Raw genomic sequence first — 26,377 nt, forward strand, 5'->3', positions numbered from 1 at the left:
CCATCAACAGTTAAATGAAATACGTTTCTAGGACAGCATGAGCTAAGGAGAGAAGCCAGCGAAGTGCAGGGGCATTCTGCCCAAGAGACAAAGGCAGTAAGTTAGAAGCTTACGCATAACCCATCATTCATTAGCTAAATACAAGGCTAATACCGCATTGCATTAATTACCTGAAAGAGGTCGGAGAACCCATTGATATATTGAGAAATATACAGTGGCATGAAAAAGTATGTGAACCCTTTGAAATTACCTGGATTTCTAGACAAACACAGTCTGTTTTAACTAATAACACAACCAATGATATGTTTCCATGTCTTTATTGAACACGCCGTGTAAACATTCTCAGTGCAGGGTGGGAAAAGTATGTGAACCCTTGGATTTAATAACTGGTTGACTCTCCTTTGGCAGCAATAACCTCAACCAAACATTTTCTGTAGTTGCTGATCAGACCGGCACAACGGTCAGGAGAAATTTTGGACCATTCCTCTTTACAAAACTGTTTCAGTTCAGCAATATTCTTGGGATGTCTGGTGTGAATCACTCTCGAGGTCATGCCACACCATCTCAATCGGGTTGAGGTCAGGACTCTGACTGAGCCACTCCAGAAGGCGTATTTTCTTCTGTTGAAGCCATTCTGTTGTTGATTTACTTCTGTGTTTTGGGTCGTAGTACTGTTGCATAGTACTGTTGCAAATGTGGATAAAGTCAAGGGGTATGAATACTTTCCGAATGCACTGTGTGGGTGTGGGTGTATATACACTACCGTTCAAAAGTTTGGGGTCACTTGGAAAAATCCTTGTTTTTGAAAGAAAAGCACATTTTTATGTCGATTAAAATAACATCAAATTGATCAGAAATACAGTGTAGACATTGTTAATGTTGTAAATGACTATTGTAGCTGGAAACGGCTGACTTTTAATTGAATATCTACATAGGCGTACAGAGGCCCATTATCAGCAACCATCACTCCTGTGTTCCAATAGCACGTTGTATTAGCTAATCCAAGTTTATCATTTTAAAAGGCTAATTGATCATTAGAAAACCTGTTTGCAATTATGTTAGCACAGCTGAAAACTGTTGTTCTGATTAAAGAAGCAATAAAACGGTTGAGTATCTGGAGCATCAGCATTTGTGGGTTCGATTACAGGCTCAAAATGGCCAGAAACAAATAACTTTCTTCTGAAACTCGTTAGTCTATTCTTGTTCTGAGAAATGAAGGCTCTTCCATGCGAGAAATTGCCAAGAAACTGAAGATCTGGTACAACGCTGTGTACTACTCCCTTCACAAAACAGCGCAAACTGGCCCTAACCAGAATAGAAAGTGGAGTGGGAGGCCCTGGTGCACAACTGAGCAAGAGGACAAGTACATTAGAGTGTCTAGTTTGAGAAACAGACGCCTCACAAGTCCTTAACTGGCAGCTTCATTAAATTGTACCCGCAAAACACCAGTTTCAACGTCAACAGTGAAGAGGCGACTCTGGGATGCTGGCCTGCTAGGCAGAGTTCCTCTGTCCTACAATGTAGAAAATATTCAAATAAAGAAAAAGCCTAGAATGAGAAGGTGTCCAAATGTTTGACTGGTCCTGTAGATCTCGAAGATGATTAGGCTCATCTATTTTGGATGCAATTTGATTAGAATTGGTGGAGAGAGAGAACGACAGAGTGCTCGCGTGCGCACTGATTTAAAGCAATGATATTCGAGTGATAGGCTGTTGTAAAACTCTGTAGCTGCAAATTTGCATCTTTACAATGAAAAAATAAGGTGACCCCCAAAAGCCAGATGGAAATGTGTAAATTAGATACGCATGCAATCCTGATATTAATAAGCTATGCTGCAGCAAATGTAGTCCTACCGTTCACAAGAAAAGAAGTGACCAGGATGAGATGAAACATGCATTGTAAAGTGCGTTCCATATGGAGATGCGAGGTCCCCACTCGGAGCGTTGATGATTCATCATGCAGATAGCAGAGTAGGCCGTGGTCCATAGAGAAGACAGAGACACAGCATATCATTTAACAGTTCTATTTTCCCGGTTTCTCGCAGTTGTTTATCCCCGGAAAAGGGAGTGGGAAATCTGGGGAAATGTCAGTAACCCGGTTTCCGCTATTCAACAGTGTCCAGCTAGACATGACACATGCAGTAAGATGACAATATTGTGTATTTGACTGTATCCACAGGGGGGGGTCAACAACATGCAAGAGCAGAATGTGCTTTGCCAGGGTGGGTTAAAACCCTTATCATCATCACCACCATCGCCTTGGATGCTGTGTGTGCTTATATCACACTCACCTTTTAACAGATGGCTCCCCAACACACACACACACAAACACACACACACACACACACAGATTGAGTTGTGTCTCCGACCCTAACACTAATCCTGAGAATGCTGTGGTTTCCCCAGACAGCATTCTGTCAAACCAAATCAACCCTCGCTCTCTCTCCCTCCTTTCTCCTCGGGGGGTTACCACGGTGATGGCAGCATCATTACACCCCAGTGGAGGGGAGGCGGCGGAACCTGCCCACAACAAAGCATCACCAGGTTATCAGGTTATAGATGTAGAGATGTTCACTCAGTGGGGTCGTGTGTGTGTGTGTACTGTGCACACTGTGTGTGTCTGAAAGTGTCTGTGAGCGTGTGTACTGTGTGTGTTTGTGTACTGTGTGTGTGCACTGTGGGTGTACTGTGTGTTTGTGTTTGTACTGTGTGTTTGTATACTGTGGGTGTTTGTACTGTGTGTGTTTGTGTACTGTGTGTGTTTGTGTACTGTGTGTGTTTGTGTACTGTTTGTGTTTGTGTACTGTGTGTGTTTGTGTACTGTGTGTGTTTGTGTACTGTGTGTGTGTGTGTGTACGGTGTGTGTTTGTGTACTGTGGGTGTTTGTACTGTGTACGTTTGTGTACTGTGTGTGTTTGTGTACTGTGTGTTTGTGTACTGTGTACTGAACCTAGGAAGAAACCTAGAGAGGAACCAGGCTATGAGGGGTGGCCTGTCCTCTTCTGGCTGTGCCGGGTGGAGATTATAACAGAACATGGCCAAGATGTTCAAATGTTCATAAATGACCAACATGGTACAAATAATAATAATCACAGTAGTTGTCGAGGGTGCAGCAAGTCAGCACCTCAGGAGTAAATGTCAGTTGGCTTTTCATAGCCGAGCATTCAGAGTATCTCTACCGCTCCTGCTGTCTCTAGAGAGTTGAAAACAGCAGGTCTGGGACAGGTAGCACGTCCGGTGAACACGTCCGGTGTGTGTACTGTGTGTGTTTGTGTACTGTGTGTGTGTACTGTGTGCACTGTGTGTGTACTGTGTGTATTGTGTGTGTGTACTGTGTGTGTTGTGTGTATGTACTGTGTGTGTTTGTGTGTAATGTGTGTGTGTGTGTAATGTGTGTGTGTGTAATGTGTGTGTGTGTAATGTGTGTGTGTGTGTAATGTGTGTGTGTGTGTGTGTAATGTGTGTGTGTGTGTAATGTGTGTGTGTGTGTAATGTGTGTGTGTAATGTGTGTGTGTGTAATGTGTGTGTGTGTAATGTGTGTGTGTGTGTGTGTGTGTGTGTGTGTGTGTAATGTGTGTGTGTGTGTGTGTGTGTGTGTGTGTGTGTGTGTGTGTACTGTGTGTACCCCCAAAAAGGTTCCATATGGACCTAATGGAGCACAGAGAGGGACCCCCCCCCCCACAGAAGGCAATGAAATACATATCACCATGGTGCTAATGAAGATGTACACACATACATCCCTTTCTCTCTCTCCCTCCTTTCTCCTCAGGGGGTTACCACGGTGATGGTCGCATCATTACACTCTGGAGGAGGGGCGGAGGTGGAACCCGCCCACTCAAAGCATCACCCATGGCAACCACTGAGTTGGGTGATCAGGTTATAGATGGAGATGTTCACTCAGCGGGATCGTGTGTGTGTGTGAGAGAGAGCGAGAGAGAGAGATTGTGTGTGTGTACGTACGTGTGTGTGAGAGAGAGAGAGCGAGAGAGTGTGTGTGTGTGTGTGTACTATGTGTACAATGAGATTCATTATCATAGCACCACACACATCATGTTACTTTTCATCAAACTTCTCATACAAGCCACATGACAGCTGGATCTTGTATCATGGGCTCAGAGTAAACTCCCTTTTCCTTCAAACCAAGAGACCGTTTTTAACAGGTCTGACATTCCAACTTCCTGCTCCTCTTTCCTCAGACAAACAGTAGTGTTATCTGTCCCAACACACACTATCCTTCAGCAGCCACACTGCTAGGAGCCGGTTCTACTTTGAGTCAAACCGTCCGTCTCTCTCCCTCGCTCTCTAGATATACTGTAAAAGGGATTTTACGTACAGACCAAATCGTAGAAATTCATTCATTTTGATAAGGTGGAAAATCAACATTTTTAACAGCTGTAAAATGGTCAACGAGGTGGTTAGGCTCAATCTGTTGTATGACAGATAAAGGATGCATCCCAAACAACATGTGGGTTGAATCACATCTAAATGGATTGTCATATTGCATAAGGCCCTAGGAAGTTGGGTGTTCCACCATATTGTTTTTTACGGTGGAATCTCATTTAGTCGTAAACACCAGAATAACTTGAGTGTTTACTAGTGTGTGTGTTTATAGGGAAACCTGTGGGGTGTGTGTGTTTATAGGTAAACCTGTGGTGTGTGTGTTTATAGCTACACCTGTGGGGTGTGTGTTTATAGGTAAACCTGTGGGGTGTGTGTTTATAGGTAAACCTGTGGTGTGTGTGTGTGTGTGTTTATAGGTAAACCTGTGGGGTGTGTGTGTTTATAGGTAAACCTGTGGTGTGTGTGTTTATAGGTAAACCTGTGGGGTGTGTGTGTTTATAGGTAAACCTGTGGTGTGTGTGTTTATAGGTAAACCTGTGGGGTGTGTGTGTTTATAGGTAAACCTGTGGGGTGTGTGTGTTTATAGGTAAACCTGTGGTGTGTGTGTTTATAGGTAAACCTGTGGGGTGTGTGTGTTTATAGCTAAACCTGTGGTGTGTGTGTGTTTATAGCTAAACCTGTGGGGTGTGTGTTTATAGCTACACCTGTGGGGTGTGTGTTTATAGCTACACCTGTGGGGTGTGTGTTTATAGGTAAACCTGTGGGGTGTGTGTGTTATAGGTAAACCTGTGGTGTGTGTTTATAGCTACACCTGTGGGGTGTGTGTTTATAGCTACACCTGTGGGGTGTGTGTTTATAGCTACACCTGTGGGGTGTGTGTTTATAGCTACACCTGTGGGGTGTGTGTGTGTTTATAGGTAAACCTGTGGTGTGTGTGTTTATAGCTACACCTGTGGGGTGTGTGTTTATAGCTACACCTGTGGGGTGTGTGTTTATAGCTACACCTGTGGGGTGTGTGTTTATAGCTAAACCTGTGGGGTGTGTGTGTTTATAGGTAAATATGTGTCCACAGTTTTGGGTTGAGCCTGTGTCTGAGAATGTAAAATATCTGTGTTCAAATGTGTGGATCCGCGTGTGTGTCCAATGTGTGTGTGCATCCATCCAGGCTGTCTCCCCACCTTCATCCTGTGCTCCCTCAGACACCCAGGCTGTCTCCCCACCTTCGTCCTGTGCTCCCTCAGACACCCAGGCTGTCTCCCCACCTTCGTCCTGTGCTCCCTCAGACACCCAGGCTGTCTCCCCACCTTCGTCCTGTGCTCTCTCAGACACCCAGAGGAGTCCTGTGGTCCCAATCACACATCAACACAATGCAGCTAACTGGGGATTGTTCTGTGATTGCCTGTTGTTGTCCCCCCGGCCGTGAGAGGTACTTCATAATGGGCTTCCCAACCCACCACCGCAGGAGCCAATCAGCAGGCAGCTGATAAACACATCAACAAACACACGGAATAAAAAGGTCAGTGTCATTAGACAACCGTTTGTGGGGGTGGCAGGGTGGGAAGGTGGGATAGTGTGTGTGCATGTAAATAAGCAGAGGGAAATTAAAAAGGTCAAATTCATTAGCAGACCATTGGCATATGAACACATCTGTAATTCAGGGTGCACTCCGGCAAATGACGTGGCTACAGATGTAATCAGCGTTCCATCCAGCCCCAGTCAAGAGGTTAACACAAACACCCTTCAATGGACACATTACTGGGCTGTGTCCCAAAATGACATTCTATTCCCTATACAGTACACTACTCATCACCAGAACCCTATAGGTGCTGGCCAAAAGTAGTGCACTATGTAGGGAATAGGCTGGCTGGTAACAAATCTGAATGGCACTTAACATCCCACAGTGTGAACAAACAGCTTGGTTTGGTTGTTTAATGTAATTATGGCTTTGGTTTGGCCTTGGTTTGTACAGAATCCAAACACACACACACACAGAGTCAGGAGACGTGGACATAACGTCACGACAGGAGACGTGGACATAACGTCACGACAGGAGACGTGGACATAACGTCACGACAGGAGACGTGGACATAACGTCACGACAGGAGACGTGGACATAACGTCACGACAGGAGACGTGGACATAACGTCACGACAGGAGACGTGGACATAACGTCACAACAGGACAACAGGAGACATGGACATAACGTCACAACAGGAGACATGGACATAACGTCACAACAGGAGACATGGACATAACGTCACAACAGGAGACATGGACATAACGTCTCAACAGGAGACATGGACATAACGTCACAACAGGAGACATGGACATAACGTCACAACAGGACAACAGGAGACATGGACATAACGTCTCAACAGGAGACATGGACATAACGTCACAACAGGACAACAGGAGACATGGACATAACGTCTCAACAGGAGACATGGACATAACGTCTCAACAGGACACATGGACATAACGTCACAACAGGAGACATGGACATAACGTCACAACAGGAGACATGGACATAACGTCACAACAGGAGACATGGACATAACGTCACAACAGGAGACATGGACATAACGTCACAACAGGAGACATGGACATAACGTCTCAACAGGAGACATGGACATAACGTCACAACAGGAGACATGGACATAACGTCACAACAGGACAACAGGAGACATGGACATAACGTCTCAACAGGAGACATGGACATAACGTCACAACAGGACAACAGGAGACATGGACATAACGTCTCAACAGGAGACATGGACATAACGTCTCAACAGGACACATGGACATAACGTCACAACAGGAGACATGGACATAACGTCACAACAGGAGACATGGACATAACGTCACAACAGGACAACAGGAGACATGGACATAACGTCACAACAGGAGACATGGACATAACGTCACAACAGGAGACATGGACATAACGTCACAACAGGAGACATGGACATAACGTCACAACAGGAGACATGGACATAACGTCTCGACAGGAGACATGGACATAACGTCACAACAGGAGACATGGACATAACGTCACAACATTATTTCAAGAGCAAAATGACTGGATATGATTCAGTGGTGGCTTCATCACCCTGGTGTGTGTGAATGCATGCCTCTGTCTCCCTGTGTGTGTATGTGTGTGTACGTGTGTGTGTGTACGTGTGTGTGTGTGTGTGTGTGTGTGTGTGTACGTGTGTGTGTGTGTGTGTGTGTGTGTGTGTGTGTGTGTGTGTGTGTGTGTGTGTGTGTCTGTGTGTGTGTGTGTGTGTGTGTGTGTGTAGGGACCCCCATCCAAGAGATTAATGGAGCCAATCTCCAGTTCTGGTCTGTAGAGTGACCACCCTCCTGGATAGAGGAGACTAATTAAATAAATCAATCAGGGGGAACAGGACCACTGAACAGATAGCATCACACTGCTACCACCACTAACCAGAGAGAGAGAAGGAGGAAGGAAGGTGGAGGAAGGAAGGTAGAGGGAGAGAAAGGGTAGGAGGGTTAAACGAAATGAAAAAAGATGACCAGTAAACAGGCAGGGAGAGGAGAACAAGAGGAGAGAGCAACAACAGAAGAGAAACAGAGAGAGACAGAGTATACATGCCTCTTTCTTATTTATTACCCCTGCTGGGCCTTCTGACCAATCACCTGGGTCCATGTTATCACAAAGACACATGATTGGATCATACACTCTACATACGGGACTACAATGACACACTGGTGTTATCATAGGGCCTGTGTCCTGGCCGACTGATAACCATACAGTCTCATATTAATATCATCATTACTATCATACACACTCTCCCCTTACACACTGCTGGGGCCTAGTGATAGGGAGGATGTTTAACATATCATTACTATTATTATGGTATGGCTGCTATATGAAAACATGATGTCGGTTGGATGTGTTATCAGGTCTCTTTCCAGGACTGGGGTGTTCCATTCACCTTGACCCCCCCTCTAAAGTCACAAGCCCATGTCAGTATCATCAGGTCAGAGTTCATTGACTGCCCATATGAGAGAGCTATTCAGAATGTGTGTGCTATATACTGACATACAGTGCATTAGGGAAGGTATTCAGAATGTGTGTGCTATATACTGACATACAGTGCATTAGGGAAGGTATTCAGAATGTGTGTGCTATATACTGACATACAGTGCATTAGGGAAGGTATTCAGAATGTGTGTGCTATATACTGACATACAGTGCATTAGGGAAGGTATTCAGAATGTGTGTGCTATATACTGACATACAGTGCATTAGGGAAGGTATTCAGAATGTGTGTGCTATATACTGACATACAGTGCATTAGGGAAGGTATTCAGAATGTGTGTGCTATATACTGACTTAAAGTGCATTAGGGAATGTATTCAGAATGTGGGTGCTATATACTGACATACAGTGCATTAGGGAATGTATTCAGAATGTGGGTGCTATATACTGACATACAGTGCATTAGGGAAGGTATTCAGAATGTGTGTGCTATATACTGACATACAGTGCATTAGGGAAGGTATTCAGAATGTGTGTGCTATATACTGACATACAGTGCATTAGGGAATGTATTCAGAATGTGGGTGCTATATACTGACATACAGTGCATTAGGGAAGGTATTCAGAATGTGTGTGCTATATACTGACATACAGTGCATTAGGGAAGGTATTCAGAATGTGTGTGCTATATACTGACATACAGTGCATTAGGGAATGTATTCAGAATGTGGGTGCTATATATTGACATACCGTGCATTAGGGAATGTATTCAGAATGTGGGTGCTATATACTGACATACAGTGCATTAGGGAATGTATTCAGAATGTGTGTGCTATATACTGACATACAGTGCATTAGGGAAGATATTCAGAATGTGTGTGCTATATACTGACATACAGTGCATTAGGGAAGGTATTCAGAATGTGTGTGCTATATACTGACATACAGTGCATTAGGGAAGGTATTCAGAATGTGTGTGCTATATACTGACATACAGTGCATTAGGGAAGGTATTCAGAATGTGTGTGCTATATACTGACATACAGTGCATTAGGGAAGGTATTCAGAAGGTGTGTGCTATATACTGACATACAGTGCATTAGGGAAAGTATTCAGACCCCTTGACTTTTTCAAGATGTTGTTACGTTACAGCCTTATTCTAAAATGTATTAAATGTTTTTTCCCCCCTCATCAATCTACACACAATACCCCATAATGACATCACAATACCCCATAATGACATCACAATACCCCATAATGACATCACAATACCCCATAATGACATCACAATACCCCATAATGACATCACAATACCCCATAATGACAAAGCAAACACTGTTTTATAGACATTTTTTAACAAACATTTATAAAAACAGAAATATCACATTAACATAAGTATTCTAAGTACTCTTTACTCAGTACTTTGTTGAAGCACCTTTGGCAGCAATTACAGCCTTGAGTCTTCTTGGGTATGACATTACAAGCTTGGCACACCTGTATTTGGGGAGTTTCTCCAATTCTTCTCTGCAGATCCTCTCAAGCTCAGTCAGGTTGGATGGGGAGTGTTGCTGCACAGCGATTTTCAGGTCTCTCCTGAGATGTTAGATTGGGTTCAAGTCCGGGCTCTGGCTGGGCCACTCAAGAACATTCAGAGACTTGTCCCGAAGCCACTCTTGCGTTGTCTTGGCTGTGTGCTTATAATCGTTGTCCTGTTGGAAGGTAAACCTTCGCCACAGTTCGAGGTCCTGTACTTTTCTCTGTACTTTTCTCCGTTCACCGTTGCCTCGATCACTGTCCCTGCCACTCAAAAACATCCCCACAGCATGATGCTCCCACCTCCATACTTCACCGTAGGGATGGTGGCAAATTTCCCCCAGACATGACGCTTGGCATTCATGCCACAGAGTTCAATCTTGGTTTCATCAGACCAGAAAATCTTGTTTCTCATGGTATTTAGGTGCCTTTTGGCAAACTCCAAGCAGGCTGACATGTGCCTTTTACTAAGGAGTGCCTTCCGTCTGGCCACTCTACCATAAAAGCCTGATTGATGGAGTACTGCAGAGATGGTTGTCCTTCTGTAAGGTTCTCCCATCTCCACAGAGAAACTCTGGAGCTCTGTCAGTGACCATCGTGTTTTTGGTCACCTCCCTGACCAAGGCCCTTCTCCCCCGATTGCTCAGTTTGGTCGGGAGGTCAGCTCTAGGAAGAGTCTTGGTGGTTCCAAACTTACTCCACTTAAGAATGATGGAGGCTACTGTGTTCTTAGGGACCTTAAATAATTCTCCACCGACAATTACTTTGACCTCATGTCTTGGGTTTTGCTCTGACATGCACTGTCAACTGTGGGACCTTATATAGACAGGTGTGTGTCTTTCCAAATCATGTCCAATCAATTGAATTTACCACAGGTGGACTCCAATCAAGTTGAAGAAACATCTCAAGGATGATCAATGGAAACAGGATGAACCTGAGCTCAATTTCAAGTCTCATAGCAAAGAGTCTGAATACTTATGTAAATAAGGTAAATACAACAATTCTAAAAACCTGTTTTCGCTTCGTCGTTACGGGGTACTGTGATGTCGTTACGGGGTATTGTGATGTCGTTACGGGGTACTGTGATGTCGTTACGGGGTATTGTGATGTCGTTACGGGGTACTGTGATGTCGTTACGGGGTATTGTGATGTCGTTACGGGGTACTGTGATGTCGTTATGGGGTACTGTGATGTCGTTACGGGGTATTGTGATGTCGTTACGGGGTACTGTGATGTCGTTACGGGGTATTGTGATGTCGTTACGGGGTATTGTGATGTCGTTACGGGGTACTGTGATGTCGTTACGGGGTACTGTGAAGTCGTTACGGGGTACTGTGATGTCGTTACGGGGTATTGTGATGTCGTTACGGGGTACTGTGAAGTCGTTACGGGGTACTGTGATGTCGTTACGGGGTATTGTGATGTCGTTACGGGGTACTGTGATGTCGTTACGGGGTATTGTGATGTCGTTATGGGGTATTGTGATGTCGTTACGGGGTATTGTGATGTCGTTACGGGGTACTGTGATGTCGTTGCGGGGTATTGTGATGTCGTTATGGGGTACTGTGATGTCGTTACGCGGTACTGTGATGTCGTTACGGGGTATTGTGATGTCGTTACGGGGTATTGTGATGTCGTTACGGGGTATTGTGATGTCGTTACGGGGTATTGTGATGTCGTTATGGGGTATTGTGATGTCGTTACGGGGTATTGTGATGTCGTTACGGGGTATTGTGATGTCGTTACGGGGTATTGTGATGTCGTTACGGGGTACTGTGATGTCGTTACGGGGTATTGTGATGTCGTTACGGGGTACTGTGATGTCGTTATGGGGTACTGTGATGTCGTTACGGGGTATTGTGATGTCGTTACGGGGTACTGTGATGTCGTTACGGGGTATTGTGATGTCGTTATGGGGTATTGTGATGTCGTTACGGGGTACTGTGATGTCGTTACGGGGTACTGTGAAGTCGTTACGGGGTACTGTGATGTCGTTACGGGGTACTGTGAAGTCGTTACGGGGTACTGTGATGTCGTTACGGGGTATTGTGATGTCGTTACGGGGTACTGTGAAGTCGTTACGGGGTACTGTGATGTCGTTACGGGGTATTGTGATGTCGTTACAGGGTACTGTGATGTCGTTACGGGGTATTGTGATGTCGTTATGGGGTACTGTGATGTCGTTACGGGGTATTGTGATGTCGTTACGGGGTACTGTGATGTCGTTACGGGGTACTGTGATGTCATTATGGGGTATTGTGATGTCATTATGGGGTATTGTGATGTCATTATGGGGTATTGTGTGTAGATTGCTGAGAATATTTATTTAATCCATTTTAGAATAAGGCTGTAATGCCCCACAAAATGTGGAGAAAGTCAAGGGGTCTGAACACTTTCTGAATGCACTGTATATCATTCACACACTAACATGTATCGTTCCTGTATGGTATCAGAGCCCATGTCTCTAGATAACGTATCGTTCCTGTATGGTATCAGAGCCCATGTCTCTAGATAACGTATCGTTCCTGTATGGTATCAGAGCCCATGTCTCTAGATAACGTATCGTTCCTGTATGGTATCAGAGCCCATGTCTCTAGATAACGTATCGTTCCTGTATGGTATCAGAGCCCATGTCTCTAGATAACGTATCGTTCCTGTATGGTATCAGAGCCCATGTCTCTAGATAACGTATCGTTCCTGTATGGTATCAGAGCCCATGTCTCTAGATAATGTATCGTTCCTGTATGGTATCAGAGCCCATGTCTCTAGATAATGTATCGTTCCTGTATGGTATCAGAGCCCATGTCTCTAGATAACGTATCGTTCCTGTATGGTATCAGAGCCCATGTCTCTAGATAACGTATCGTTCCTGTATGGTATCAGAGCCCATGTCTCTAGATAACGTATCGTTCCTGTATGGTATCAGAGCCCATGTCTCTAGATAACGTATCGTTCCTGTATGGTATCAGAGCCCATGTCTCTAGATAACGTATCGTTCCTGTATGGTATCAGAGCCCATGTCTCTAGATAACGTATCGTTCCTGTATGGTATCAGAGCCCATGTCTCTAGATAACGTATCGTTCCTGTATGGTATCAGAGCCCATGTCTCTAGATAATGTATCGTTCCTGTATGGTATCAGAGCCCATGTCTCTAGATAATGTATCGTTCCTGTATGGTATCAGAGCCCATGTCTCTAGATAACGTATCGTTCCTGTATGGTATCAGAGCCCATGTCTCTAGATAACGTATCGTTCCTGTATGGTATCAGAGCCCATGTCTCTAGATAACGTATCGCTCCTGTATGGTATCAGAGCCCATGTCTCTAGATAACGTATCGTTCCTGTATGGTATCAGAGCCCATGTCTCTAGATAATGTATCGTTCCTGTATGGTATCAGAGCCCATGTCTCTAGATAACGTATCGTTCCTGTATGGTATCAGAGCCCATGTCTCTAGATAATGTATCGTTCCTGTATGGTATCAGAGCCCATGTCTCTAGATAATGTATCGTTCCTGTATGGTATCAGAGCCCATGTCTCTAGATAACGTATCATACCTGTATGGTATCAGAGCCCATGTCTCTAGATAACGTATCGTTCCTGTATGGTATCAGAGCCCATGTCTCTAGATAATGTATCGTTCCTGTATGGTATCAGAGCCCATGTCTCTAGATAATGTATCGTTCCTGTATGGTATCAGAGCCCATGTCTCTAGATAACGTATCGTTCCTGTATGGTATCAGAGCCCATGTCTCTAGATAACGTATCGTTCCTGTATGGTATCAGAGCCCATATCTCTAGATAACGTATCGTTCCTGTATGGTATCAGAGCCCATGTCTCTAGATAAAGTATCAAACGGTCTAGAAAGGTAAAGATGTACATGCCTAGTAGTGACCTGTATTCAACCATGGCGTCCAGTGATATCCCAGGGTGGGTTGTCCTATATGGTAACAGCTAACACTACACTGTGGGGGTACAGTGTGGGGGTACATCTCCCCATGACAATGCTACCCAGCTGTATGTGAGTCTGGATGGAACAACATCTCCCCCCAAGCCCAAAACACAGCAACCCACTCTGTGTGTCCACCAGGTATGTCCACTAATGCCTTCCCCCTAACCCCATGTACATACATGTGTGTTGTGGTGGAGTGGATGGCAGGTGCACCTATAAATGGGGTCCCCTGCCGTTTCCTGTGTGATGGCAGCCAAGGTAGAGAGTGTGTTTAATGTAGTGTATCAACATGTGTCTCTCTGTCCCTTCAGCCCATTGGTGCCAGTGGTGTGGCCCCACTCTTAGAACACCTGCTGTGTGTGTGTGTGTCCCTCCAAACAGCAGGCATGCACCATTTCCCATCTAAATTAGGCCTTAGAAAGACCCAACACGTACAAGGAATGTGATGATCTAAACGGCAAGAACAGCTCCTTTAACCTACAGCAGCTTCCCTTTAAAACCCTGATACAGAAGGATGTATTGTTCTATAGCTGTCCACCTCTGGGACATGTATCATCTCCTTCAGTCTCTTTCCTCCATAAAGCCACCTGCCATCTTGAGTGAGCAGGGAGCACTGAGGACTGGAGTAGCCCATTAAAAGTAGTGGCCCGCTGTCACACTGAGACCAACCAGCCAGGACACAGTGGGGATCGGTTGGACTTCTCTCACATGCACGCACACACACGAGGGCCTGGGTCTTGTATGTGCGTATCTGGCAGTAGAGGAAGGAGCAGGCAGGCCTCTTTGATTGGCGTAATTAAAAAAGCCAAAACCCCAAACAAAAGGAGCGTTTTATGGAGCTCCCGCTAACTGGAGAGAGGCTCATTAGCCTAGCAGTGTAATTAGCAAGATGCTGCAGTCCTCGTTAAGGAGAAGTCATAATCGTAAACAAACGCCAGTGAACTCCGAGCCAGGAGCTGTAATGAACTGTCAGTGTTCTCTCACTCTGAATGGAGAGTTAACAAAGACAGAGGGGCAGACACACACTGTCTTAATACACACCTACATACACATTCTAGAGTGGATACACACACTGTCTTAATACACACCTACATACACATTCTAGAGTGGATACACACACTGTCTTAATACACACCTACATACACATTCTAGAGTGGATACACACACTGTCTTAATACACACCTACATAAACATTCTAGAGTGGATACACACACTGTCTTAATACACACCTACATACACATTCTAGAGTGGATACACACACTGTCTTAATACACACCTACATACACATTCTAGAGTGGATACACACACTGTCTTAATACACACCTACATACACATTCTAGAGTGGATACACACACTGTCTTAATACACACCTACATACACATTCTAGAGTGGATACACACACTGTCTTAATACACACCTACATACACATTCTAGAGTGGATACACACACTGTCTTAATACACACCTACATACACATTCTAGAGTGGATACACACACTGTCTTAATACACACCTACATACACATTCTAGAGTGGATACACACACTGTCTTAATACACACCTACATACACATTCTGGAGTGGATACACACACAGCTGACCTCACTACATCCGGCTGACCTCACTACATCCGGCTGACCTCACTACATCCGGCTGACCTCACTACATCCGGCTGACCTCACTACATCCGGCTGACCTCACTACATCCGGCTGACCTCACTACATCCGGCTGACCTCACTACATCCAGCTGACCTCACTACATGCAGCTGACCTCACTACATGCAGCTGACCTCACTACATGCAGCTGACCTCACTACATCCAGCTGACCTCATTACATCCAGCTGACCTCATTACATCCAGCTGACCTCACTACATCCAGCTGACCTCACTACATCCAGCTGACCTCACTACATCCAGCTGACCTCACTACATCCAGCTGACCTCATTACATCCAGCTGACCTCACTACATCCAGCTGACCTCACTACATCCAGCTGACCTCACTACATCCAGCTGACCTCACTACATCCAGCTGACCTCACTACATCCAGCTGACCTCACTACATCCAGCTGACCTCACTACATCCAGCTGACCTCACTACATCCAGCTGACCTCATTACATCCAGCTGACCTCACTACATCCAGCTGACCTCACTACATCCAGCTGACCTCACTACATCCAGCTGACCTCACTACATCCAGCTGACCTCACTACATCCAGCTGACCTCACTACATCCAGCTGACCTCATTACATCCAGCTGACCTCATTACATCCAGCTGACCTCACTACATCCAGCTGACCTCATTACATCCAGCTGACCTCACTACATCCAGCTGACCTCACTACATCCAGCTGACCTCACTACATCCAGCTGACCTCACTACATCCAGCTGACCTCACTACATCCAGCTGACCTCACTACATCCAGCTGACCTCATTACATCCAGCTGACCTCATTACATCCAGCTGACCTCATTACATCCAGCTGACCTCATTACATCCAGCTGACCTCACTACATCCAGCTGACCTCACTACATCCAGCTGACCTCACTACATCCAGCTGACCTCACTACATCCAGCTGACCTCATTACATCCAGCTGACCTCACTACATCCAGCTGACCTCATTACATCCAGCTGACCTCACTACATCCAGCTGACCTCACTACATCCAGCTGACCTCACTACATCCAGCTGACCTCATTACATCCAGCTGACCTCATTACATCCAGCTGACCTCATTACATCCAGCTGACCTCACTACATCCAGCTGACCTCATTACATCCAGCTGACCTCATTACATCCAGCTGACCTCACTACATCCAGCTGACCTCATTACATCCAGCTGACCTCACTACATCCAGCTGACCTCATTACATCCAGCTGACCTCATTACATCCAGCTGACCTCATTACATCCAGCTGACCTCATTACATCCAGCTGACCTCATTACATCCAGCTGACCTCACTACATCCAGCTGACCTCATTACATCCAGCTGACCTCATTACATCCAGCTGACCTCACTACATCCAGCTGACCTCACTACATCCAGCTGACCTCACTACATCCAGCTGACTTGTATTTTCTATGTAAACTTTCTAAATGTAAAATAAAATTTTAAAAATCACTGGACATTCTCACACACACACACACACACACACACACGTGCACACACGATAACATAAGCACTATACACACACATGCGCATGGATTTAGTACTGTAGATATGTGGTAGTGGTGGAGTAGGGGCCTTAGGGCACACAGTGTGTTGTAGATATGTGGTAGTGGTGGAGTAGGGGCCTTAGGGCACAGTGTGTTGTAGATATGTGGTAGTGGTGGAGTAGGGGCCTTAGGGCACACAGTGTGTTGTAGATATGTGGTAGTGGTGGAGTAGGGGCCTTAGGGCACACAGTGTGTTGTAGATATGTGGTAGTGGTGGAGTAGGGGCCTTAGGGCACACAGTGTGTTGTAGATATGTGGTAGTGGTGGAGTAGGGACCTTAGGGCACACAGTGTGTTGTAGATATGTGGTAGTGGTGGAGTAGGGGCCTTAGGGCACACAGTGTGTTGTAGATATGTGGTAGTGGTGGAGTAGGGGCCTTAGGGCACACAGTGTGTTGTAGATATGTGGTAGTGGTGGAGTAGGGGCCTTAGGGCACACAGTGTGTTGTAGATATGTGGTAGTGGTGGAGTAGGGGCCTTAGGGCACACAGTGTGTTGTGAAATCTGTCAATGTATTATGTTTTTAAAATGGTATAAACTGCTGGATCCCAGGAAGAGTAGCTGCTCAATGGGGATCCATAATAAATACAAATAGACACACACAGAAACATTTATGGTGACAGATTCCACATAATGTCTCTTACCCTTTAACTCACTCAGAGGGCCACATGTATTCTAGACGGCCCTTCGCCATCTCTGTATTCTAGACGGCCCTTCGCCATCTCTGTATTCTAGACGGCCCTTCGCAATCTCTGTATTCTAGACGGCCCTTCGCCATCTCTGTATTCTAGACGGCCCTTCGCCATCTCTGTATTCTAGACGACCCTTCGCCATCTCTGTATTCTAGACGACCCTTCGCCATCTCTGTATTCTAGACGGCCCTTCGCCATCTCTGTATTCTAGACGGCCCTTCGCCATCTCTGTATTCTAGACGGCCCTTCGCCATCTCTGTATTCTAGAAGGCCCTTCGCCATCTCTGTATTCTAGACGGCCCTTCGCCATCTCTGTATTCTAGACGACACTTCGCCATCTCTGTATTCTAGACGGCCCTTCGCAATCTCTGTATTCTAGACGGCCCTTCGCCATCTCTGTATTCTAGACGACACTTCGCCATCTCTGTATTCTAGACGGCCCTTCGCCATCTCTGTATTCTAGACGACACTTCGCCATCTCTGTATTCTAGACGACACTTCGCCATCTCTGTATTCTAGACGACACTTCGCCATCTCTGTATTCTAGACGACACTTCGCCATCTCTGTATTCTAAACGACACTTCACCATCTCTGGACTAATTGACAAAAACAGGTACACGCACACATACGCAGTCACACACACACACACACACACACACACACACACACACACACACACACACACTCTAACAGTAGCATCCACACATTAACACAGCCACTATAGCTATAGCCTAAACATGCAGGTAGACACTGAAGAAGAAGAATCAACAGTGTAGGTATTAATGGTAACGGTCAATGTGTTGGCATACGGCCGTATGAGAAGACTCATTCTTTATACACTACTGTAGAGTATTCACAGAGACTAGCTTTGAGATGCATAACATCCACTGTTACATATCTGATCTGGGGAACACATTGCTGTGAGAAGTGATCGATCTCTTGATTGATCTCATCTTTAATAGGGGAGGAGCTAGGTGAGCATGAGCAGTAAGTGGTATCCATGGAGATGATAGGCCCACTTCCTGTGCTGGAGGAAATGGGTACCGGGGTGTGTGTGTGTGTGTGTGTCTATATTCTATAACCACCAATTAACTTCTTCTACGGGGTCAGGGAGAATCAAATGCTGTTTCAGAGACAATTATGATTCTGTGAGATAGGTGGGTGGGTGGGTGGCTGCCAAGTATCACTGTGTGTGTAAGAGAACATTTGTGAGCGAGAGAGAACGAGAAAGAGCGAGAATGAGAGAGAGCGAGAATGAGAGAGAGAACGAGAGAGAGCGAGCAAGGTGGCTGTGGAAACCTCACAAAGTCCAAAGGAAACTATTACCTGGCCGTATACTAACTGATGAATTCACCAACTGTAAGTCTCTCTGTATAAGAACGTCTGCTAAATGACTCAAATGGAAATGTACACCATAACATAAATGAAGAAGAATGTTGATCTTGTGAATAGGTTGTAAACAGGTTGTGAATAGGTTGTGAACAGGTTGTGAACAGGAAACAAAGTATGAGCAGAAGTAAGTAAGCATACGTGTCTGTATAAATATGTCCACACAGACAGTTGTATGATTTCCATGTTTACCATATCATATTATGTACCCACTTGCGAATATGCGTGTCCTGCGAGTGTGTGTGTGTCCGTCCTGCGAGTGTGTGTGTGTCCGTCCTGCGAGTGTGTGTGTCCGTCCTGCGAGTGTGTGCCCCGTCCTGCAAATGTGTGTGTGTCCGTCCTGCGAGTGTGTGTCCGTCCTGCGAGTGTGTATCCGTCCTGCGTGTGTGTGTGTGTGTGTCCGTCCTGCGAGTGTGTGTGTCCGTCCTGCGTGTGTGTGTCCTTCCTGCGTGTGTGTGTCCGTCCTGCGAGTGTGTGTGTGTGTCCGTCCTGCGAGTGTGTGTGTGTGTGTCCGTCCTGCGTGTGTGTGTGTGTGTCCGTTCTGCGAGTGTGTGTGTGTGTCCTGCGAGTGTGTGTTCCCGGCCCCCCTCACCTGCAGCAGGGGCCTCTGCACCGCCAGGACCTTCATAGTATCGGCACTAGCCAGGACTTTCAGTGGGTCTGCTGTCTTGCTGACGGCCCGGATCTCCTTGTTGATCTCTGTTCTGACCTGGTGCAGGAACAGGTCGTTGATGTAGTAGGTCAGGAAGGTCCGGAGCTGGCACTGCTTGGCCTGCCCCGGTGAACCCATGTTCTGCTCTGTCTCATTGATGAACCTTGGGAGGGGGACAATGTTGAGGGAACGTTAGAGAGAGTGGAGAGGAACGTTGCGACAACATTAGCCTGGATAAACCTATGGGGAGAAACAGAGACTGGACAGGAATGTTAGTGCAACGTTAGAGAACCTTGAGCCATCGTTAGAGAAACTGTCCAGGAAGGCTACAGCAATGTTGGCCTGGATAGGGAGATACCTCGTCAGTTGTACGACTGAATGCCTTCAACTGAAATGTGTCTTCCGCATTTAACCCCTCTAGTTCCACTAGCTGCACTACACAGATGCTGTAAGACCCATGATAAGGAGGTGATAATGTATTCCCATTAAATAAACAGAGGGGAATTGTGTTACTGGAATGAGTGGTAGTATTGGGAACTCATTTGGAGAGAATAATTGGCGTGCAGACTGTATTCATACTTTTAGAAAAGTTAAGAGTTAAAGGGCGATAACGTGCCAGGATGTTTCCAGGACAACTTGGACAAACTGCTCAGGATAAGTCCTTGAAAACACTGGCGTCCTCCGATCTACATGGGTGAGTGTTTAACTAGCTGTCGAGTTGGTCAGATAGGGTCACACAGCAATGTAAGGGCTGGGGAGCACCATACACACCTCATCTGTCAAGGAATCACTGATAATCACTCGGCCTGTCTCACACACACACACACATAGACACACACACACACACACACACACCTCCACGCAAGAGCGAGTGTGTCCTCAACAGCTTTACACACACAAATACACAAATAAATCAAATCCTTCACATCAGGGTGAAGGGGGACAGATATATTCAGAGTTGGAACTATGGAGCAATGGAGGGGAGGGGAGGGGAGGGGAGGGGAGGGGAGGGGAGGGGAGGGGAGGGGAGGGGAGGGGAGGGGAGGGGAGGGGAGGGGAGGGGAAAGAATGAAATAAAGAAATAACGAACAAACGAACGAACGGCTCTAGGTGTCTATAGTGGGGGACAGCAGGGCTAGAGAGGGCTCTGTAGAAGGCCCTAGGTGTCTATAGTGGGGGACAGCAGGGCTAGAGAAGGCTCTGTAGAAGGCCCTAGGTGTCTATAGTGGGGGACAGCAGGGCTAGAGAAGGCTCTGTAGAAGGCCCTAGGTGTCTATAGTGGGGGACAGCAGGGCTAGAGAGGGCTCTGTAGAAGGCCCTAGGTGTCTATAGTGGGGGACAGCAGGGCTAGAGAGGGCTCTGTAGAAGGCCCTAGGTGTCTATAGTGGGGGACAGCAGGGCTAGAGAAGGCTCTGTAGAAGGCCCTAGGCGTCTATAGTGGGGGACAGCAGGGCTAGAGAGGGCTCTGTAGAAGGCCCTAGGTGTCTATAGTGGGGGACAGCAGGGCTAGAGAGGGCTCTGTAGAAGGCCCTAGGTGTCTATAGTGGGGGACAGCAGGGCTAGAGAGGGCTCTGTAGAAGGCCCTAGGTGTCTATAGTGGGGGACAGCAGGGCTAGAGAAGGCTCTGTAGAAGGCCCTAGGCGTCTATAGTGGGGGACAGCAGGGCTAGAGAGGGCTCTGTAGAAGGCCCTAGGTGTCTATAGTGGGGGACAGCAGGGCTAGAGAGGGCTCTGTAGAAGGCCCTAGGTGTCTATAGTGGGGGACAGCAGGGCTAGAGAGGGCTCTGTAGAAGGTTCTAGGTGTCTATAGTGGGGGACAGCAGGGCTAGAGAGGGCTCTGTAGAAGGTTCTAGGTGTCTATAGTGGGGGACAGCAGGGCTAGAGAGGGCTCTGTAGAAGGCTCTAGGTGTCTATAGTGGGGGACAGCAGGGCTAGTAATGGCTCTGTAGAAGGCTCTCGGTGTCTATAGTGGGGGACAGCAGGGCTAGAGAGGGCTCTGTAGAAGGCTCTAGGTGTCTATAGTGGGGGACAGCAGGGCTAGAGAAGGCTCTGTAGAAGGCTCTAGGTGTCTATAGTGGGGGACAGCAGGGCTAGAGGGGCTCTGTAGAAGGCTCTAGGTGTCTATAGTGGGGGACAGCAGGGCTAGAGAGGGCTCTGTAGAAGGTGTCTATAGAGAAAGGGGAGGGGGAGTGGATACCTCAGTTGCACAACAACTGAAATGTGTCTTCTGCAGTGAGAGAGATGTGAGTGAGAGAGGTGAACTGTAAGAGAGAGAGAGTGAGAGAGGTGAACTGTGAGAGAGAGAGTGAGAGAGATGAACTGTGAGAGAGAGAGAGTGAGAGAGATGAACTGTGAGAGAGTGAGAGGTGAACTGTGAGAGAGTGAGAGAGGTGAACTGTAAGAGAGAGAGAGAGTGAGAGAGGTGAACTGTGAGAGAGAGAGAGAGAGTGAGAGAGGTGAACTGTAAGAGAGAGAGTGAGAGAGGTGAACTGTAAGAGAGAGAGAGTGAGAGAGGTGAACTGTAAGAGAAAAGGAGAGGTCTCCTAAAAATCCCTCATGGATTCCCACTGCAGCTCCTGCTAAAGCCACTAAGTAGAAACTCTATAGTAGACTAATTTAAGTTGAGCCTACAATGACTACCAGGCATCCAGCCCATTTTAAAATACACAGAACATCACTAAATACCCCTCAATAACTCTAAATATAATTAGTGCTGACAACGTTTAATAAATGTGCATTTTCTGTTGTTGTTATTGATCGAGAACCCAAGTTGCAGCGTAAACATTCCATGCAGACCAAGAAGATACATCATGTCCTGTTACGATTGTCATGGTCTCAATATGCACAGCAAGTTGATGGATCTGGATTGGTGTGTGTGAGCACAGATGGATCTTAGTTGGTGAGAGTGATAACGTTTGAATAATGTTGGGGAGAGGACGGATGGATGCAGTCGAAACCGCTCTCTGTCCAAATAACCATCTGGAGCTGAGCCTCAGGACTTGGCCCTGTGTCACCATGCAGTCAACTGAGGTAACTCAACTGCTTGTCCAGACGCTTAGCTAACGTGCAGGTGCTAACCCAGACATTGACCTAACAACCAGGTAACATATTTATCAAATTGGCTGATAACATTCAAAGGAATGTTGATGATGGCATTAAGTCCATTCAATTAATACTACAGTCTGGTGCCAACTTTGTGGCATTCTACCTACTTTACACACACATACATGTATGCCCACGCACACACTCTGTAGCCAAGCAGGCTGTTGCCAGGCAACAAACATATTTACATAAGTCTAATGACCCATTGTATCTTCATACGTTGTAAGCCACCTCCACAGTAGGGCTGCATGATATTCCACATGCCTGGATCACAATGTTGTTTTCATGTAGTCTTTTTGGTCTCGCCTCCTTCGCTCCCTTCTGTGCTGTGTGCACCTTCTCATTCACTCACTCACTCACACACACACACACACACACACACACACACACACACACACACACACACACACACACACACACACACACACACACACACACACACACACACACACACAAAGCCACTCCCCCTGCCATTCACAACAACAAAGATGAGAGATTCCTTCTTCCTCTCTGACAAGCGGTTTGAACTTGATTTTTTTGCATCTGAGGTCACCGAAACACGATGTTTTGCATCATATGGACATCGAAACACAGAGACTTTATTTTAATTTCAGAGAAGAGAAGTTCACTTCTCTACCGATACCCTTTGTATGTTTCAACTCCTCAAACTGCACACAGAGCAGACACTACTATGAAATGAATGCTCAGTTTGTCGTGCGCGGGACTGCTGTACCACGTACCACTAGCAGTGTTTTAACCAAAGACTTTTATACTAGCTGTCATGTCTGTGTTTTATAAATGTGCAATAAAACACCAATATATAAGGAATTGTCAACTCACTGTCATTCTGAGAAATACTAAACACACTTGATTTCAACATCTGAACAGAGTGGACAGAATAGCATGCTGTTCAGACAGATGGAGACAGACAGAAGGGTGTGTTCATAACAATTCAACTGTCAACCTTGTTAGCTAGAAAATAGAGCCAAGTTGGCTAAACTTGAAATATAAAGATTAGCTGGCTACTCAATAGCACATGGGCTTGAGAGATTGTTGATGAGACCTGTGCTAATTTTCTATAGCCTAATGCCTGCTACAATAAGTTAGTCATGATTAGTGAATGTGGAATGTGCATGGTTCTGGTTAAATTGGTAACAAAAGGTACATTTTCATAGACTGACGTGAAAGCCAAATCAGTGTCGATAGCAAAAAAAAGCAGATGAAACTATTTTGATAAAATACTAAAATAATGAATGGGTATTATGGTTGTGAAAGGATAATATTTAGCCGGGGTATCATTGCACAAACCCCAAATCCATTAGATTATTGCTGAGTGTTTGAAAACCTTTAATTGAAAAACAATGTTTATTTAGATTTGTAAAAAAATGTAATCACAATATATGATGTGAATTGCCCGTAAATTAGAAAAAACTATAGCAGCAGTAGAGTAAAATAGCTACAGTAACTGTCAGAAGGTGGAAGCCACCTCCACAGTAGCAGTAGGGTACAGGAGCTAGAGTAACTGTCAGAAGGTGGAAGCCACCTCCACAGTAGCAGTAGGGTACAGGAGCTACAGTAACTGTCAGAAGGTGGAAGCCACCTCCACAGTAGCAGTAGGGTACAGGAGCTACAGTAACTGTCAGAAGGTGGAAGCCACCTCCACAGTAGCAGTAGGGTACAGGAGCTACAGTAACTGTCAGAAGGTGGAAGCCACCTCCACAGTAGCAGTAGGGTACAGGAGCTACAGTAACTGTCAGAAGGTGGAAGCCACCTCCACAGTAGCAGTAGGGTACAGGAGCTACAGTAACTGTCAGAAGGTGGAAGCCACCTCCACAGTAGCAGTAGGGTACAGGAGCTACAGTAACTGTCAGAAGGGGGAAGCCACCTCCACAGTAGCAGTAGGGTACAGGAGCTACAGTAACTGTCAGAAGGTGGAAGCCACCTCCACAGTAGCAGTAGGGTACAGGAGCTACAGTAACTGTCAGAAGGTGGAAGCCACCTCCACAGTAGCAGTAGGGTACAGGAGCTACAGTAACTGTCAGAAGGTGGAAGCCACCTCCACAGTAGCAGTAGGGTACAGGAGCTACAGTAACTGTCAGAAGGTGGAAGCCACCTCCACAGTAGCAGTAGGGTACAGGAGCTAGAGTAACTGTCAGAAGGTGGAAGCCACCTCCACAGTAGCAGTAGGGTACAGGAGCTACAGTAACTGTCAGAAGGTGGAAGCCACCTCCACAGTAGCAGTAGGGTACAGGAGCTACAGTAACTGTCAGAAGGTGGAAGCCACCTCCACAGTAGCAGTAGGGTACAGGAGCTACAGTAACTGTCAGAAGGTGGAAGCCACCTCCACAGTAGCAGTAGGGTACAGGAGCTACAGTAACTGTCAGAAGGTGGAAGCCACCTCCACAGTAGCAGTAGGGTAAAATAGCTACAGTAACTGTCAGAAGGTGGAAGCCACCTCCACAGTAGCAGTAGGGTAAAATAGCTACAGTAACTGTCAGAAGGTGGAAGCCACCTCCACAGTAGCAGTAGGGTAAAATAGCTACAGTAACTGTCAGAAGGTGGAAGCCACCTCCACAGTAGCAGTAGGGTAAAATAGCTACAGTAACTGTCAGAAGGTGGAAGCCACCTCCACAGTAGCAGTAGGGTACAGGAGCTACAGTAACTGTCAGAAGGTGGAAGCCACCTCCACAGTAGCAGTAGGGTACAGGAGCTACAGTAACTGTCAGAAGGTGGAAGCCACCTCCACAGTAGCAGTAGGGTACAGGAGCTACAATAACTGTCAGAAGGTGGAAGCCACCTCCACAGTAGCAGTAGGGTACAGGAGCTACAGTAACTGTCAGAAGGTGGAAGCCACCTCCACAGTAGCAGTAGGGTACAGGAGCTAGAGTAACTGTCAGAAGGTGGAAGCCACCTCCACAGTAGCAGTAGGGTACAGGAGCTAGAGTAAATGTCAGAAGGTGGAAGCCACCTCCACAGTAGCAGTAGGGTACAGGAGCTACAGTAACTGTCAGAAGGTGGAAGCCACCTCCACAGTAGCAGTAGGGTACAGGAGCTACAGTAACTGTCAGAAGGTGGAAGCCACCTCCACAGTAGCAGTAGGGTACAGGAGCTAGAGTAACTGTCAGAAGGTGGAAGCCACCTCCACAGTAGCAGTAGGGTACAGGAGCTAGAGTAACTGTCAGAAGGTGGAAGCCACCTCCACAGTAGCAGTAGGGTACAGGAGCTAGAGTAACTGTCAGAAGGTGGAAGCCACCTCCACAGTAGCAGTAGGGTACAGGAGCTAGAGTAACTGTCAGAAGGTGGAAGCCACCTCCACAGTAGCAGTAGGGTACAGGAGCTACAGTAACTGTCAGAAGGTGGAAGCCACCTCCACAGTAGCAGTAGGGTACAGGAGCTACAGTAACTGTCAGAAGGTGGAAGCCACCTCCACAGTAGCAGTAGGGTACAGGAGCTAGAGTAACTGTCAGAAGGGGGAAGCCACCTCC

The 26,377-nt window shown here is 46.4% G+C and overlaps 1 protein-coding gene across 1 annotated transcript in view; it reads right to left on the reverse strand.

The window, feature by feature from the left end:
- The window catches only part of LOC116360559 (exocyst complex component 4-like), a 158,426-nt gene that overhangs the window by 63,742 nt on the left and 68,307 nt on the right, over positions 1 to 26,377 (reverse strand). Inside the window, exon 4 of the mRNA XM_031815356.1 lies at positions 19,732 to 19,954. Within this exon, the coding sequence (XP_031671216.1) occupies positions 19,732 to 19,954 (223 nt within the window). The remainder of the gene's footprint in view (positions 1 to 19,731; positions 19,955 to 26,377) is intronic.

This window comes from Oncorhynchus kisutch, unplaced genomic scaffold (assembly GCF_002021735.2).
Source record: "Oncorhynchus kisutch isolate 150728-3 unplaced genomic scaffold, Okis_V2 Okis09a-Okis19a_hom, whole genome shotgun sequence".
NCBI classification, from domain to species: domain Eukaryota; kingdom Metazoa; phylum Chordata; class Actinopteri; order Salmoniformes; family Salmonidae; genus Oncorhynchus; species Oncorhynchus kisutch.